Here is a 16,383-nt window from a genome sequence, read left to right as displayed (position 1 = left end):
CTGTGCATAAAGAAAATTGGTAGAATTACTTTAAATGTTGATGGTATATGAGGCAATAAAAGAGTATGTTCCTAACTTGAATAGTTACACTGAATCCTCTCAGCCATATTTGCAAGAGCTTTCTGATCCTTGCAGACTACAATGCAGAAGAAAATTCAAATCTGCTTAAGTACATTAAATTCTCTCATATAAACATTCCTGCACATAGGAGTCTATATACATGGGTACTTGGTGTTCATGTAAAATCTCTGAAGGGATGGACAAGAAGTTGATGACATTTTACTTCTGGGAAAAAGAAGTATATGGCTGGGCAAAGGAGGGGCATGAGGAAAGGGGGCATAAGTCTTATTTTTCAAGACATCCTTTTGTTTCTTTTGATTTTTTTTGCTTTTTAGGGCGGCACTTGAGGCATATGGAGGTTCCCAGGCTAGGGGTCAAATCTGAGCTGTAGCTGCTGGACTACACCACAGCCACAGCAACACAGGATCAGAGCCGAGTCTGTGACCTACACCATAGCTCATGGCAATGCCGGATCCTTAACCCACTGAGCAAGGATGCTACTGTGTCCTCATGGATGCTAGTCAGATTTGTTAACTTCCTAGCCACAATGCGAACTCTTTTGAATTTTTAATCACAATTCAAAAATGAATAAACTACATTCCTTAAAAAAAAAGTATAACATACAATCTTAAGCAAGAAACTCAATTACTAGAAGCTTATACTAAAGAAATACCGATCCACAAACCAAAAGATGTAGGTGCAGGGATACTTTTGCGTTAGCAAACCTTTGGAAACAGCTTAAGTATTCATTCACTTGGTACTGAAGAAGCAAATTACGTCCATTTCTGCAATGGAATAGTATGCAACCAAAAAACTAATATTTTTAAAGCCCCTTATGTCCTGATACAAAACTATTTCCAAAGTAAGTTGTTAGAGAAAAACAGACAAGATAGATACTTAAACACATGTGTGAGCTCACATTTGCTTGTATACATGTAAACTATCTCTGAAAGAAAATACAAACATTTTATAGCATTAGTTTAGCCTGGAAAGGACTGTATGGCAGGGGAACAGGGATATGACAGAAACGATTTTCTGTACACAATTTTGTAACTTTTGAATTTTGAGCCATTTGAATATGTTACCTTCAAAAACTAAACTGAATTACAATTTTGAAAATGTGGGGCATTTTTAAATAACCAGGGTTATTTTCATCTTGATTCTTTCTTTTTTCTCTCTTGCAATGCCAGTATGAGATCTTTTATCTAATAATAACACTTTGGTTGTAGTTCTGCAATGCTTAAGAAATAAAATCTGTTACTCCTGCTGGGATCAGAACAGTTGTCAGCATATGTGGGCAGCAGTGGGTGAAGAGCTTTTGAATTTAAGGCATATAAACTAAATACCAAAGTTGAATGTATTATAACATCATCATTGATATAGGAGAAATCTTTTATCAATGTCATTTAAGAAGACATCGGTGAGGTACTTCTCTACCAATGAGGACAAGATTCTATATGTGACTCCACATGTCAGCTTTACACTATCCATTTAATCAAGATAGACTAAAGACATGAAAAGAGGGATAATGGGAGCCCCAGACTGGATTTCAAAGCTCTGTCTGGGTCCCCCCCCCCTTTTTTTGGTCTTTTTTAGGACTGCAACTGCAGCATATGGAGGTTCCCAACCTGGGGTCTAATCCGGAGCTGTAGCTTCTGGCCTACACCACAGCAACGCAGGATCCAAGCTGGTCTGTGACCTATACCACAGCTCACAGCAACGCTGGATCTTTAACCCACTGATTGAGGCCAGGAACTGAACCTGCAACCTCATGGTTACTAGTTGGGTTTGTTAGCCACTGAGCCATGACAGAACTCTTGGGTCCCTTTTCAATAGCATGACTTATTGGGATGGCTAGAGGGGCATATTTTCTGGTTCTTCCTTTCTCTTCTATGTGTTTATAAAACATTATGCATATCAGAAATGTGGGCATGAACTTAACTCCACAGAAAACTTTTGAAAATGCTATAAATAACTAACTTTCAGGAAATTAAGCAAGCTCTGTGTGTAAAAAAAGCTCCCAGTATAATGTGATCAAGACAAGGTATAGAAGTGAAGGTTGTTGCCCAAGAATTAGTCCATTTTTACCCAAAATCTCTGCTCAGAGATCCCACCATGTGCTCCATCATACCCTATTTTACTGTCTTTTCCCACCCAGATTCATTTAGGACCAGAAATATTTGATGAGATTATGGAATTACTAAAAAAGCATATCTCACAAGCCTTTTGACTATATGAACATTTACTTTCCCAAACAAAACTGACAGATTTTCCAGGACATCACTGCTTCTACTGTGTTGCCATCTGTCTCAGTACTGAAAACTTGAGTAATCTTTAAGTGGGTAAATCTTTAAATGGAATCCTCTTAGCATGACAAATGACTTTAATGGCACCTCTTAATGAACAAATGTCTATTAGCTTTGAATACCTAGTCTCCAAATGTGAGGAGCAACTTTCAATAGAAGTCTCAAGGACAGTAAACAAGCAGAAAGATGGCTTTTACAGGAAATGTTGGCCAAGTGCTGGGGAAGGTCATGGGCCAGCACTCTTTAGAAACACAACCCCAGCAGTAGGGTGGAGTAGAACCAGACCAGGACAAGGAAGCAACTGGTGACAGGAGACAACAGAGGCAGCTATAGCCAAAACCCAAGTAAAAATGATGAAAGTGGAAGGAAGAGAGAGGCTATAGCCAGATTTTGAAGGGAGGTGGGAGAGGAGGGGAGTTGGAGGTGCAGGGACACTGTTAAAATTAAAATGGACAGGAAGCTCTGATACCTTCAGCAAAGAAAGTTTTGCCCCCCTCTCCTGCATTACTGCTCATCCTTAGCTCTTTGGGGGCCTTGTTCTCCTTCACGATCCCTCACAAGCCACCATTCACTTCCCTATTACTTGCCAGAAGTTGGGACCACAGCACTGGCCTCAGGGAGGTCAGATGTACACAGTTATACTTCCCTATGCTGTTCTTCTTTTCCTTGATTGTCCCAAGCTTCCCCCAGGCTAGTCTGTGCAGGTGTTAATAACAACTGAATGTTAGAAATAAAGGAAGGAAATTACAACAAAGACGACAGATTACAAACTGTTCACTAAATAAAACTTCCCAGTAGTTCAAAGGAAAAGAACAACAAAAAACCTATTATTTACACAGAGATCTCCTTAAGGGCATACCCTGAATTGGTACAACCACTATGGAAAACAGTGTGAAGGTACCTCAGAAAACTAAATATAGAACTACCATAAGATCCAGCAATCCCACTTCTGAGCATATATCTGGACAAAACTTTCTTTGAAAAAGATACATGCACCCCTATGTTCACTGCAGCACTATTCACAATAGCCAAGACATGGAAACAACTTAAATGTCCAATAACAGATGAATGGATTATGTCTGGGTAGAATGGAATACTACCCAGACATAAAAAAAGAACAAATTAATGCCATTTGCAGCAACATGCATGGAACTAGAGACACTTATACTAATTGAAGTAAGTCAGAAAGAGAAAGACGAATATCAAATGATATCACATATCTGGAATCTAATATCTGGGGCACAAATGAACCTATCTACAGAAAAGAAAGAAACTCATGGACATGGAGAACAGACTTATAGTTGCCAAGGGGGAGGGGCAGGGAGTGGGATGGACTTGGAGTTTGGGGTTAGTGGATGCAGATTATTGCATTTGGAGTAGATAAGCAATGAGATCTTGCTGTAAAGCACAGAGAATTATATCCAATCACTTGTGATGGAACATGACAGAGGATAATGTGAGAAAAAGAATGTATATATATGTACAACTGGGTCACTTCGCTGTACAGCAGAAATTGACAGAACATTATAAATCAACTGTTAAAAAAAAAAAAACCCTGATTCCTAGACTTGCTTCCTTGTTTCAAGTCCCCACTGTCTCAAGGCCCACTTATTTACTCTTCTCTTGGAAAAGACCTTTCTTCATAACTCTACAGTACATATCTTTACTTCCTTATGCCCTACTCACAGTAGTTTAATCTCATGGAGGGTCCAGCCCCCTTTCTCAAACAGTGCAACCCATATTATTATTTGTAGCAACACCTTTCCCAAAGCCTGGGTTAGGAAGTATGAAATAATACTACCGAGGGTCTCTAACAGCACAGTCCCCATAGGGTTCACATTTCAATTTGTGCCTATTGGTAGTGGTGAAGATTTGCCACCTCATTCTTCTTGACCATCTACTGGATTCTACACATACACATCTCCCAAAGGCAAATAATAATTATCAAAGACAATTCACATTAAGGAAGAGAAAATTTTCCCTAAATACAACATAATCTGAACAGAGTCTACCCTAAATGGAGATAACTGGTTACATTTTTATTCAGAGTTATGTTGATTCCCATAACTCTGAATTTGTTAATCCTCCTGCTTCCAACTATGCCCAGATTCCTATAGGTCTGTAAGAAACAGGATGCATTACAGTAACCTTTTCAAGTGACAGCAACTCCCTTCCTACACAAAGATGTGAAATCACGGAATTATTAAAGAGTATAGATATAAATGTCTGTGTGTGTGTGTGCACGTGCGCACATGTGCGTGTGTGTGTGTGTGTGTGTGTGTGTGTAAAGTGGGGTCTTTTTTCCAGTTATAATTAGCTTGGCTCTTCTAAGATTTCCTTTGCTATTTAAACTAATGTTTTGGCTCTTGGTTATAATAAAATATTCTGTAATCAAAAATATTGCACAGACATACATAGGGAATGAAATAGTTAAGGGAAAGGAAGGTCTTAAATTTTAAAAAGAGAAGGAAGGTAGCCAAATTTAAAAAATGAGAATTCTTAAACTTTGTAATATATTGCTATAATTTGTGCAAGAATAAAGATTGTTATCATATGACACGTTCTGATAAAATTTAACCTTCCACCCTCTTAGAATTTTACCTTTACTATTTTTGCTATTGTGGTAAATATTTTTATTCACAAGGATTAGGTGGACTCTAAGATCCCAGCTATAAAAATGTGTGACTCTTTCTGCTTCCACATTCTTTTATTTCATGTATTCAATTATTTCCACTCTCCACACATAATTGAAGATGACCTAATGGCCAGGTCCAAAAAATTCCAAGATAAATTAGAAAGAATTTCTGAGCTTGTGGAGCTCAGTTTAGCAGAGGATATAGAGAAATAAACCAAAAATTGCATATGGGTCACAATAGAAGGATGTACAGGGTGAGATGTGGATGAGAGGTATAAAGACCAGGGCAGTGTTGGTGTCAACCAAAATTTCACAGAACCTGGGGGCCCTGAACTGGGTCTTGAAGCATAGACAGTACAGGAAGTTCAGTCCAGTCTGAGGAAAGAGCTAGCTAGTGCCTAGGTACTACTACTAGTACTAGGTACTAGGTAGATGAAGCATCACAGGCAATTGGGGGAACCAGTATTGGCTGACTAGGAATGGAAGCTGAGCTGGGTGCATCCAGAAATAAAGAGATGAGAGATGAACAGGGAACAAAAAGGCTGCTATGTTTCATTCTCCAGCATTTAGCACTAAACTCTCTGCTGTGGTGATAGAAGGGTTTAATGTCTCTGTGGCAAGGAGGGTCTCATCGTCCCTGGAGGTTGAACCAAAAATGGGTATTTCCATTTGATTTTGACATATTCTTTATGTGAGAATATGAAATGCTCCCTCCCTCTGTCCAGTAGCAGTAGCATTATAAATTATATCCTATGCATATGTATCAACATCAGTCTTCTGGTAAGTTCTGAGTTTGCTCTGCTCCAGCACTAAGCCCTTGAACAAATATTAGGGACAAATGTATCAGTTAGGACTCTTTCCAATGCAAAGGACAGAAAAAGCGATCTCAATTGACTTTAGTGAAAAGAGAACTTATTTACTCACATAACTTGAGAGTCAGGTGATAAGTCTCACTTCAAGAAGAGCTTGATCCAGGCTCAAATATCTTCAACCCAATTCCCTTCCATCTCTTGTGTCCATTTTCTCTGTGTTGGCTGGATTCTCTAGAAGACTCTTGCCGGGGTGGCAAACTACATTTTCCATGCTCAAGCACAGAGAACAAAAGAGGGAGAGGTCCTTCTTGGCAGCTCCCACACACATCCTGACCAGTCACTGTGGCTACTTGGGGTGCTGACTGGTCAACGAAAAAGAGAACTAATGTAATTGCTGGTACACATGAATGAGGTCCAGGTAGTATTTATGTGATCATTCATCTCCCATGACACCTGGAAGCTAGAACCTTGACCTCATGGCACTCCTTTGCCCACCCTGAGTTTATTCTGTGGAAATTCCTTCAGCCTTAGCTCCCAGCTCCTTGCTTCTTCCTCAGGAAACAGTGTATGCCCATGGGTATTCTCTTTCCAGTTTCAGGTAAATGCTTTTCCTTCCGAAGCTCCTTCAAGATAGTTGGGCTGTGTTCTGAAACACTTTTCCCTGAGAATTTAGGATTCTAGAAAACAAAGCCAGAAATACATAGATGACTTTTGTTTGATCTCTTTGCATTTTCTCAGTACAACAAAGGCAAGCAAGAGACCTGCTTACAGAGGTGGGAAGGGAGAGGAGAAACAATGGCAGAAAATATAGGGAGAAAAAAAGTGTAGACATAATTCAGATTTCAGAATATCCCAAGGACTCACACATATAATATTTCAAATTAGTAATAGAGAAAGTTCTGGGTTTTCTTTTCTTTTCTTATTTTCCTTTCTCTCTCTCTTTCTCAGATATAAGGAAACAAAGAGACCAACGGCAAATTAGCTGGTGAATGAGTGGCCCTTATAGAAGATGTGTAATGTAAATTGTCTTCACAGGTATTATATGCCACCCCTTTTTAGTGTGGAATTTATGTATCAGTCACAGCTAAGTATAGCCCTGTTCTGACTAATGGACAGTAAAGCTTAGCTTATAATATCTTGGTGTTTATAGTTTTGAATATTATAACCATGGAAAGTTGATTTTAAAAAATGTGTTGGGTTTCTTTCTGCTTTTCTGAGAACTGAACCCTTTATTAGCACCTCTAAATAGTACAGTAAAAAATAAAGAATTTCTAGCAGAAGAATATCAAGGAATAATAATGTCTTTCAACAAGATATGGAGTCAGGCTCCAAACAGGAAAACAGAAAGTGCGCTAAGTAGTCAACACCAGGAGAATTTAATTCAAGGAATTTGTAAAACAGGTGACACAAGGGAGAAGAGAAACCAAAAAGAGGACAGTGATTCTGAATAGGATAAAGCCGCTACAATTCTTAAGGGGGAGGACTAAAGGGAAAAGGCAATGTTCACCGGGCATTTGGTGGGAGCCAGAGCAGGAGGGTAGAGTGCGGAATAGCCTGACTTCCCACTAATCATACCCAGCTGGCAGCCATTCTTGAGGGAAGGCAGGGCAGCTCTGTTAGCAGGATAAGCTGTCCTGTGAAACAGACCAGAGAGAGGGAAAGAAGAGCCAGGAATGAATCAGAGAGCAAAACAGGCTTAGGACCCTGAACCTTCACAAAGATTTTTTTTTTTTTAATTTACTGTTAACTAATCCTGGTTTGATGTTACAATTTATATAGGAAAAACAAAGTTGTTTATAATGGACCCTATCAAGGAGTTAGCAAAGGCTCTACAGCTTGGGGATAAACCATTAAGATCTGGACATTTTCAAAGGGGCAGTTACATATGTATGTTCATATTTTGAACTGATGTTGGAAGACCTGTTAATTTTGCCAAATTTAGTCAACCTTGTTTTTAAGAACACTGCCTGGCTTAATTTCTTGGCTTTTAAAATGAAGAAAGCTCCTAGCTCTATAACCTCAGTTGCCCCTTTCTTTTCATTTAGAACACTAGGAATTCATTATCACTTTCTTGTTAACCTTCTGTTTATCCATTTGAAGGTCACTGAATTTGCTTATACTATGACTTCAATGATATTTTCCAAAATGAATTTTCTATCACCAAAACTACATTGCACAGGAAATGGCAAATGTTTGTGCTGATGTCTTTGAAGACTCAACCTGGTTGGTACAACTCTAAAAATAGATCAGAATTAACTGAGTAATAAGGCACGAGTGCACAGTAGTTTCTTTAATAAATTCGTCAATACCTTTACCACAGAGGAATCTTTTCAAAGGATTTAACTTCAGGTGGACAGAGACCTTGGAAATGATGAGAAGTGTCCACATTCTAAAACATTTATGATTAAAAAATTATAATAAGCTTTATGGTGTCGAGGAGACCCAAATAAAAGATTTCCATATTTTCAGCTTCCTATTTTCACAAATTTCAACATGATCATTTTGTTTTGTTTTGTTTTGTTTTGCTTTGAGGAAACTGATTGTTTCACTGTATTTCTATTGGTCTTAGAACTAAGTTTTTTTTTTTTTTCACCCCTCTAAAACTGGGCATATTTCAATTTTAGCCTTCTGTACTTTAATTCTCATTCTGTTAAACTTTTAAGGGTAAGGATAATGGAGAAAGGAATCGACCACATGAAAAAAGGATAAGAAATAAGCAAAAGAGTTTTAATATCAAACTATGTGAGAAATTGGAAGTTTCAGGAATGCAGCAGTGAAAAAAAATGCCTCTTTACGAGCTGCAGAAGAAAGAACTTTAAGACAAAATTAAATCAGAGATACAGAATATTTTATGGGAAAGGGAGACAGATGTGCTTTTGGAACCGGGAAAATACTGGTTAACTTTTAGTTGTGATCACACTTTGGTGGTGTCTATGTGAAGCAAATGCTTTGGCTCTAAACTCTTTTCTGTCACTTTTATTTATTTTTTTGCCTTCACCAACCTGGAGATAGAGAATTAGGCAAATTCTGACTCTGGCAAAGGACAATCAGGTGACTTTTGCTTGTCTCATAAATTCTGCTCATCGATAAACAACTTGGTGACTTTCAATAGAAAATTTCCTCCTAAAGACCTTACAAGCCAGGCGTGGGGAAAAACTGGAGAAAGTGGTCCTAGTACATTTTGTTACTCATAATATATTCACTCACGTGGTGAATCTGGTGTTGGAAAGGTCCTAAGACATCATTAGATGATAATGGTGTTTGCAGTCATGTAAATAAACCAAATAATGGGAAATATTTTTTCCTCTTAAAAGTGTTTTAATGGTACAGGTAAATTCATTCTTTTTCTGAAGTGGCTATAATATATTTTCTTTGTGAAAAAATGTACAAAATAATAAATTGTAAGAAGGCTGAATTATTCTACATTTGGTTATCCTTTTCCTATGAGACACTGGGTATTCACATTAGTAATTTTATACCTGAACACAGTTTTATTCCTGAGGGTCCTAGAATGCTAGTGTTGAAAGGGGCTGAGAAACCACCCGTCCTTCATTTTGAAGAAGAGGATAGTGAAGCAGAGTTAGGCTGTGATTTCTGCAAGGTGGCAGAGAGATGTAAAATGAAAATATAATTAAAATCTAATAAACAACCCCAGTGAACCCTTCACTACACTATTTTGTCTTGATTGTGAACTAAGAACCATTTCCTCAGCCCTTTTAACTCACTCTATCCATGCCTGGTCACTTCAAAACCTTGCTTGCATCTGCAAATTACATTATCAGCATCCCAGAAAATGTGGAGTTTATATACCTGGGGCCTTTTGATCCAGAGGAGCTACTGTTTTACTAGTCTATTAGGTGATAGTTCCAGGAAAACAGACTACCTCTAGTTTTATAGGAGCACCTTAAGGAGGAGGAGGAGTATCTGAGCCTGGAACAGAACTGCCTAAATATGGAAGCTAGGACAGAAAGTCCCCAGAGAAAAAATTACCAACAGAGAAAGTCCCTTTCAAATGGCAGCCTTGATGAGAAATCCAGAACCCCAAAAAGATTACAGACTTTGGAAAATTCAAATGTTCTATGTTTAAGGTCTATGCTCTGCTCAAGAACAAAAAGACATGCAAAAAAGGCTCTGGGATTGAGAAGATGAGTCCTGGAACCCTTGCCCACGCTGCTTCTACTACCGGGCACCCTTTACACAACTTCCCAAATGGAAACAGTAACGTATGTAGGCCAGGCCCCATAAAAACCCAGACAAAATTTTCCGGTGGAGTTTAGGAAAGAAAAGGTATGGTCCAGACAGAGTGGGATGTAGGCTGAACCCCATGAGATGCACACACAGGCGTATACTTTAAAAGAGGCTAGATCAGGACGTTTAAGAGGGCAGTGTTTTGTTTTGAATGGAGGATTTACTGCCATAAACACATCCGACTTGTACTACAATGAGTACGGGAGAGCTGAGAAAGCATCGAGTTGTTTATAGCAGTCTGGTAGTGAAGTGACAAAAGAGCCCCTTCGCTAAACTCGTTGCCAAGTTCCCTCCCCAGCCTGTTCCCTCAAGTGTCAGTAACCCCGCTCCCGCCCGGGGGAGAGCAAAGGGTTTCAACCCTCCGTGTCCCAGCCGGCTGTGGAGACCCGGGATCCGCTAGGTCCTTCACATCCGCCCGCCCAGCTCCGGGGAGGCGGGGACAGGGGATCGCGGCTGGAAGGGCCGCGGGCGGCCAGGGAGGGCGGAGGGAGGCCGAGGAGGAGGGCGGCGGGCGGTTTTATTGTTTCCTTTCGCCCTCCTCCTCCCGCGCTTGGCCCCGGCGTCACTGGAAAGCCGCCCGAGCAGCCCGGCGGCGGGTTATTTATAGCGCGGGCTGCGCGCGCGTCACGGAGCCCGGCCCGGCTGACGGGGCCGCTGACGCGCTTGGCCGCGGGGCCGAGTCCGCGGGGTTGCGCGCCGGGCGCCGGCGACAATGGGCTTCTGTGTGTGCAGCTGCCGCCGCCGCTGGGGGCCGGGGGAGGGGGGCGGGCTGCCGCTCTCTGACCACCCTCCCTCTCGCCTGCGACCCCCAGAAAGGTAACCGGCCTCCTCTGACCCTGGCCGGGGCCCGCCAGCTGCAGGTTTTTTTTCTTTTAAGATTTTATCAGTAACTTCCCCCTGCCCCCACCTCCGCTTCCTCCTCCCCTGTACCCCCTTCTTGCCACCCAACATGAGGAGAGAGGGGGATTTAGCCGGCCGGGGGCGACTACTTTCTGCGTCCCGGGGAGCGGGACCCGCTCACGGCGCGCCCAGCGGGGAATGCGGTGACCGAGGGGCCGGGAGCGCCGGGCAGGTAAAGTATCCCGGACCTGGAACCGGGGCTTTGTTTGGGTTCGGGGGAGGGGAGCGGGGTGGGTGTGGACGCCGGGCAGCCCTTCCGGGACTCCAGTATTACCCCGCTCTCCGCCCCCCTCGCCTGCGTGCAGGAAGCCAACCTGGGTGTGTAAGCGCGAAGAGCGAAAGAGAAACTTCTGCGTGACTAGCTGAGGCGCCACCGGAGAGGCCGAGATATTACAGGACCCCCGCCCCGCTCCCGCGCGCCCTCCCCCCCTCCCGTCGCCCCTCCCTCGTCTGCTCCCACCCCTTGCCTCTCTCCCGAAGCTTGGGACTTTGGAGTCCTCCCCTCTACCCCCTCCCCGCGGGTTCGGTCCTCGCACGCCCCCGCCCCACGGAAGGAGGGGCTGGCGAGAATTTTAGGGACTTCCTGGGATGCGGAGACCTGCTTGAACCGTCCCCCTTCAGCGGCCGGGAGCTGGGAGAGCTTGCTTGGGAGCCTCTCGCACGTGGCAGGCAGGCAGAGAACTTGCTGTGCCTTCTAGGAAATTGCAATCGATTTGTAATGCAGTTTCGCTAATTGGGAGTTCAAAATTAAACTTTAATAAAGCATTTGTGTCGTCTCGTCTAATTGTGAAAGCTTCCATCCGTCCTGGTAGATAGACTCTAAGTCTCAAGTTAATGGCGCTAAGCTAGATTTCCCCCCAAGTACAATTCCGTCAGCCGGCGTCGGCGCAGCTGGATTTCCGTTAGGTACAGATGTTGCTAATGGCAGCTTAAGCACGGATGGGCAGATAGCATACGGAATGCAACATGTTGCCATATGGTTCCTTTAGCCTTTCACCTCCAGGGATATCAATCACATATATTCTGGGAGGAACTTAATGACTCTCTGAACGGCAAAACGAATTACCTGGTACAATTTATATCCCTTGACCTGATATGTTATAACAACAGGAAGATAGCATCTCACAGTTTCTGTGGTATAAATTGAACTACAGAGCTACATTTCAAATTTTATAACATCAATTTGTAGTTTGAGGGGCGCTGTGAAATCATTCTGGCTGTAAAATCCTTTTCTCTATTGCCCCCCCCCCCGACTGATAGAAAGTTTATAAAGTTTAGCAAAACTGTTGTCCTGGTAATTGCCCATCAGCTGACCAAATACTATCAATGAAGGTATGGTGAAACGGAAATATGATTTCCAGAGCTAGTTACTTAAGAGCAGTCTTTAGGAACACCATACCTGCAGAACCTAGAAAATTTTTCTATGCACTCCTTAGAAAAATATGTGAGTTTTTTCAATATAACTCCTAAATTCATTTATTGACTACTTGAAATTCGGGGTTTCTAATGCTTCAATCATTCTTAAACTTAGGAAAGTAACTTTCATAAAAGTGCTTAGAAATATGAGATGAAATATAAGAAGGACCTCAGAAAACTAATTTATATACCCCCCACACCCACATATTGAACTATGTGTGTAGTTGACTCCCATGTGTGGTGGTACTGGTCCTTTGTTTTTGCTCCCCTAATTTGTCAGTGACAACATACTGAAGTCCCTCTTAGATCCTAGTGGAGTGATTCTGTAATATTTCACAGGTTTTTTAAAGAAATATCCTGGTGACTAATAAAATGTTGATTGCCTCTAATTTCAGACTATAAACATTGTTGTCTTTTACTGTATCCCTCCTTTTTCTTTCACTAATGCAGAGAGACAACACCGAAAATCAAGAAATAACTTAAGGGTAAAAAAGTAAAATAACTTACAATAACTTTTTTAAAGAACTTTTACCTGTTCAAGGGATATCTGAAAACTATAGACATAAACTTTTGAAGGATTTTGCCTCCAACAATATGTGAACCACATTTTTATTGTGAACTGATAGACTAGTGAAACACACAAAATAATCTTAAAATGTATTTTCAATCCTGTCAAGTCTCAGAATCATTTAGAAATTACAAGTAATATTTCTCCTTTCTCTTTTTGTAACGGCTGATGGTTTGTTACCTAGTGCTTGAGTTAGGGCCATAATTTTGATAACTATTAACATAAGATCTTTTGTGTATGGAAATAGCACATTTTATACAAAACAAAATATATCTGAGTTACAGCAATCTTTAGTGGAGGCTGTTTTTGGTAATCTTTTAATGACTGAGATTGTATTTCTCTTTGTAGCATCAGCATTCAATGAGTTTTAATCTTGATCAGTAGTGAACTTGTCAATAATGACTCCATCTCCATGACTTCTGAATAGGCAGTGAGTGTGTCGTTTAATCAGTCACACAGAACTCGCCTTATAAAGCTGTTATTGTCATGAGCAGATATTGCAGGCTTTTGTCAAGCCCCGTGATTATTAACGTGTTCATTCTTCAAAAGCCAGGCTGAAAGTCCTGCTGTGCTTTATTTCAGAATTCTAGTCCATCGGTACATAAAATACTAAGCAGCACTATTTGCTTTTTCTCAAGTTATATTACATATATCCTGAATAATTTGGGGCCCACTTGTAGACAAAAACTATGTGTGCTTTTGGTATACATATATAGTAACAAAAACAAGATCCTTATCTTGCATCATGATTTACTTTAAATGAAGATTTGATGGATGTCCATTGTTACTCTAGATGAGGTGGCTGGCTGCCAAGGCGATCCCTATAGCTGGAAAGTACTAGCATTGTTATTGTCTACCAGGGACTCACTTTCTATTTTTTGAGCTCTTCTTTCAATATTGCCCTTCCGTATTGCTAATCTGAGAATTTGTTTGAATATGAAAACTTTTGAAAATGTGTTTGTATTGGCCAAGATTTTCACCAGTGTTTCTGGCTGCCTGCTGATTTACAGTTTTATCTTGAGCTAGCAAGTATGTTTTAACTGAGAATGAAGAAATACTATTAAGACAAGGTCTATTCCCCAGGCTCCAAGTAATTTTAATTGTGGTGTAATCCTAGCTGCTTTCTTATTTTTACTTAGGAATGTATTTTAAAACACTAAAGACAGCACAGATTTATGCTTTTCTCAAGGTAACATGGGATAAGTTGTGGATAGGCATTAGGCCTCTAACAGGACACTTCATTTGAGTGAGTGGGGGTGGGGAGGAGAGCCTTCAGGGAAGAGCATACAGTCCCACTGCACTGACCCTGTTTGCTTTTCAAATTCAAAACCCACATTGCTGCACTGGAAACTTGTTTCTCTCTTTTATAGACTTTGATTTAAAAAAAAAAAATTTTTTTTAAACTGTCACTCTGTAAATATTTAACCAGCCAAGCGGAAAACATTCTTTTATTCTCTGCTATATGCAGCTTTGTTTTTATCTGGGTTAGTGTGAGGGCCATGTAAATACCACATAAAAATCTGACTTGGCTTTCTTCACTTTGATGGAAGATTGACAGGGTCTTCTTTAATTAATCTTGTTCTCTTTCATGTTCTGTATTCAGATATTGAAATACAGTATTTTTATACATTTATAAGATTGTGTTTGCATTTATTTAATTTATGTTTCTTTTTTTAAAGCATGTAGCCTTGAATGTTTGTTCTGCTTTTTTTTTTTTTCTTCACATCATTACTCTGGTACTGCTTGATGTAACTTGATTAGCTCCCTCCCCAGTCATGATTGGTAATTAAAATAGGCATTAAAATTAGTCACTTAGCAATTTTGCTGTTCAATTGGCAATTAAATTACTTAATTGCAATTAAAGTCCTAATTTTAATTGGCAAAATGATAGATGTAGATTTAAGATAATATGTATAAATACTTTAATAAGTGTCTATATAAGGATTACTTAATTACTCAACTTCAAGTTTATGCTGTTAACTTTAGAACTTTTAAGTGAGCAATGAAATTTATATTACATCTATTCAAAGGATATGGTAATTAGATTTATTACTTATCACTACAAGGGTCCTTGCTATAAGTTACTTTTGTAATGTTAAAACTCTAGGCTTGATAATTGCAGAATTATGATGAAGAAAAGGGCACATATTTTTTTGTCATAATATATCAATACCATATTTTTATTTTGTATTAAATTGAGAAGTTCCTATATGCCAGTTAGTCTGAGGGGAAAAATCCCGAAACAGTTATTTTATCATTAAAAGTAAAACAAAAACAAGTCAGTTATCATATACATATGAAAATTGTTGCAAAGTATATGTTTTTTATCTACTGAAAGAAAATCCTATGTAATACTGTGATGGTTACTAATGTTGTTAACTACTTTTAGAATTTCAAATGTCCTTGATATTTTCTCATCATATAGCAAGTTTCAGAATCTTTAAAATGTCTTTCAGAACTTTGTACTTTTTAATGACTCCCATGTTTACTGAAATTATCAATGAAATCTAAAACTAAAGTTAACCCTTCCTTGCTTAATCAAAAGAATTCTTATATAAGAAAATGTTGGTGATTCTCAGTGGCTGGGAGGAGGGGAGAATGGAGAATTATTGTTTAATGAGTATAGAGTTAGAATTTTATTTTATTTTAGGCCCCAGCATGCAGCTGCTTATTGTGGGATTTTAGTCCCCAGACCAGGGCTTGAACCCAGGCAGCAAAGGTGAAATTGCCAAACCCTAATCACTGGACTAGGAAAGAACTCCCAGAGTTAGAATTTTATAAGATGAAAAGTTATGGGGATGGGTGGTAGTGATGCATGCACAATGATCTGAATGTATTTAACACCACTGAATTGCACACTCAAAAATGTAGATGGTAAATTTTATGTTATGTGTATTTTACTACCACAACAAAAAGAAAATAATACGAGGTTAATTTAAAAGCAAATATTTAGGAGATAGTTACTGAGAGTCAAGAATTAGAAGATGGAAGATTTTTATTATGCAAAATACTTTTTGAGTGGCATGAGGTTTCACCATATGTTCAGTTTTATAATTTTAATTTACAAGTAGATACTTCTAGAAAAAAAAAGAGTGCTGTTTTCTTCTGCACATCTTTACACATTTCTAGAACTGAGTGCTGAATCAAAGTAAGAATTTTTAGAGTCTTTGCATTAAGTGGTTTTTGAGTGAGAAATGGGCTGGGTAAAACTGAGTAAAATCCACAACTACCCAAAATGTGAATTATCACCTAAGTGGTTGACTTATTCCCTAAACATCTCATAGAAAAGGAACAAATGATTGGTTGATTGATATCTTATTAATGCAAGTGAAATGGCAAAGCAAATAACCAAAATCTTCCATATTAAAAAATATTCTGTAGTTTTAGAATTTGGGACTTTTTTCAAAGTGAAAATTCTTTCATCCATTACTAATGTAA

The 16,383-nt window shown here is 39.6% G+C and overlaps 1 protein-coding gene and 1 long non-coding RNA gene across 2 annotated transcripts; one reads left to right on the top strand and one right to left on the bottom strand.

Annotated features, from left to right (window-relative positions):
- Window positions 1–362: 362 nt before the first annotated feature.
- On the bottom strand, window positions 363–11,375 carry LOC146395927 (uncharacterized). The gene is made up of 2 exons (XR_014828996.1): window positions 11,276–11,375; window positions 363–6,490 (listed from the first exon to the last, which is right to left on the bottom strand). It is a non-coding gene; the product is annotated as an uncharacterized LOC146395927 (long non-coding RNA).
- Window positions 9,325–14,578, top strand: LOC146395926 (uncharacterized). The gene is made up of 3 exons (XM_085000867.1): window positions 9,325–9,392; window positions 10,360–11,133; window positions 11,267–14,578. The coding sequence occupies exons 1-2, from the start codon at window positions 9,325–9,327 to the stop codon at window positions 10,949–10,951; spliced, it is 660 nt and encodes a 219-aa protein (XP_084856993.1). The 3' UTR covers window positions 10,952–11,133; window positions 11,267–14,578.
- Window positions 14,579–16,383: the final 1,805 nt, after the last annotated feature.

Source organism: Sus scrofa, chromosome 15, assembly GCF_054392235.1.
Source record: "Sus scrofa isolate SSC_HxYL_T2T_F1_AM1 chromosome 15, Sscrofa_HxYL_maternal_Yorkshire_Landrace_v2.0, whole genome shotgun sequence".
Lineage (NCBI taxonomy): Eukaryota > Metazoa > Chordata > Mammalia > Artiodactyla > Suidae > Sus > Sus scrofa.
This window is presented reverse-complemented; position numbering and strand designations above follow the sequence as displayed.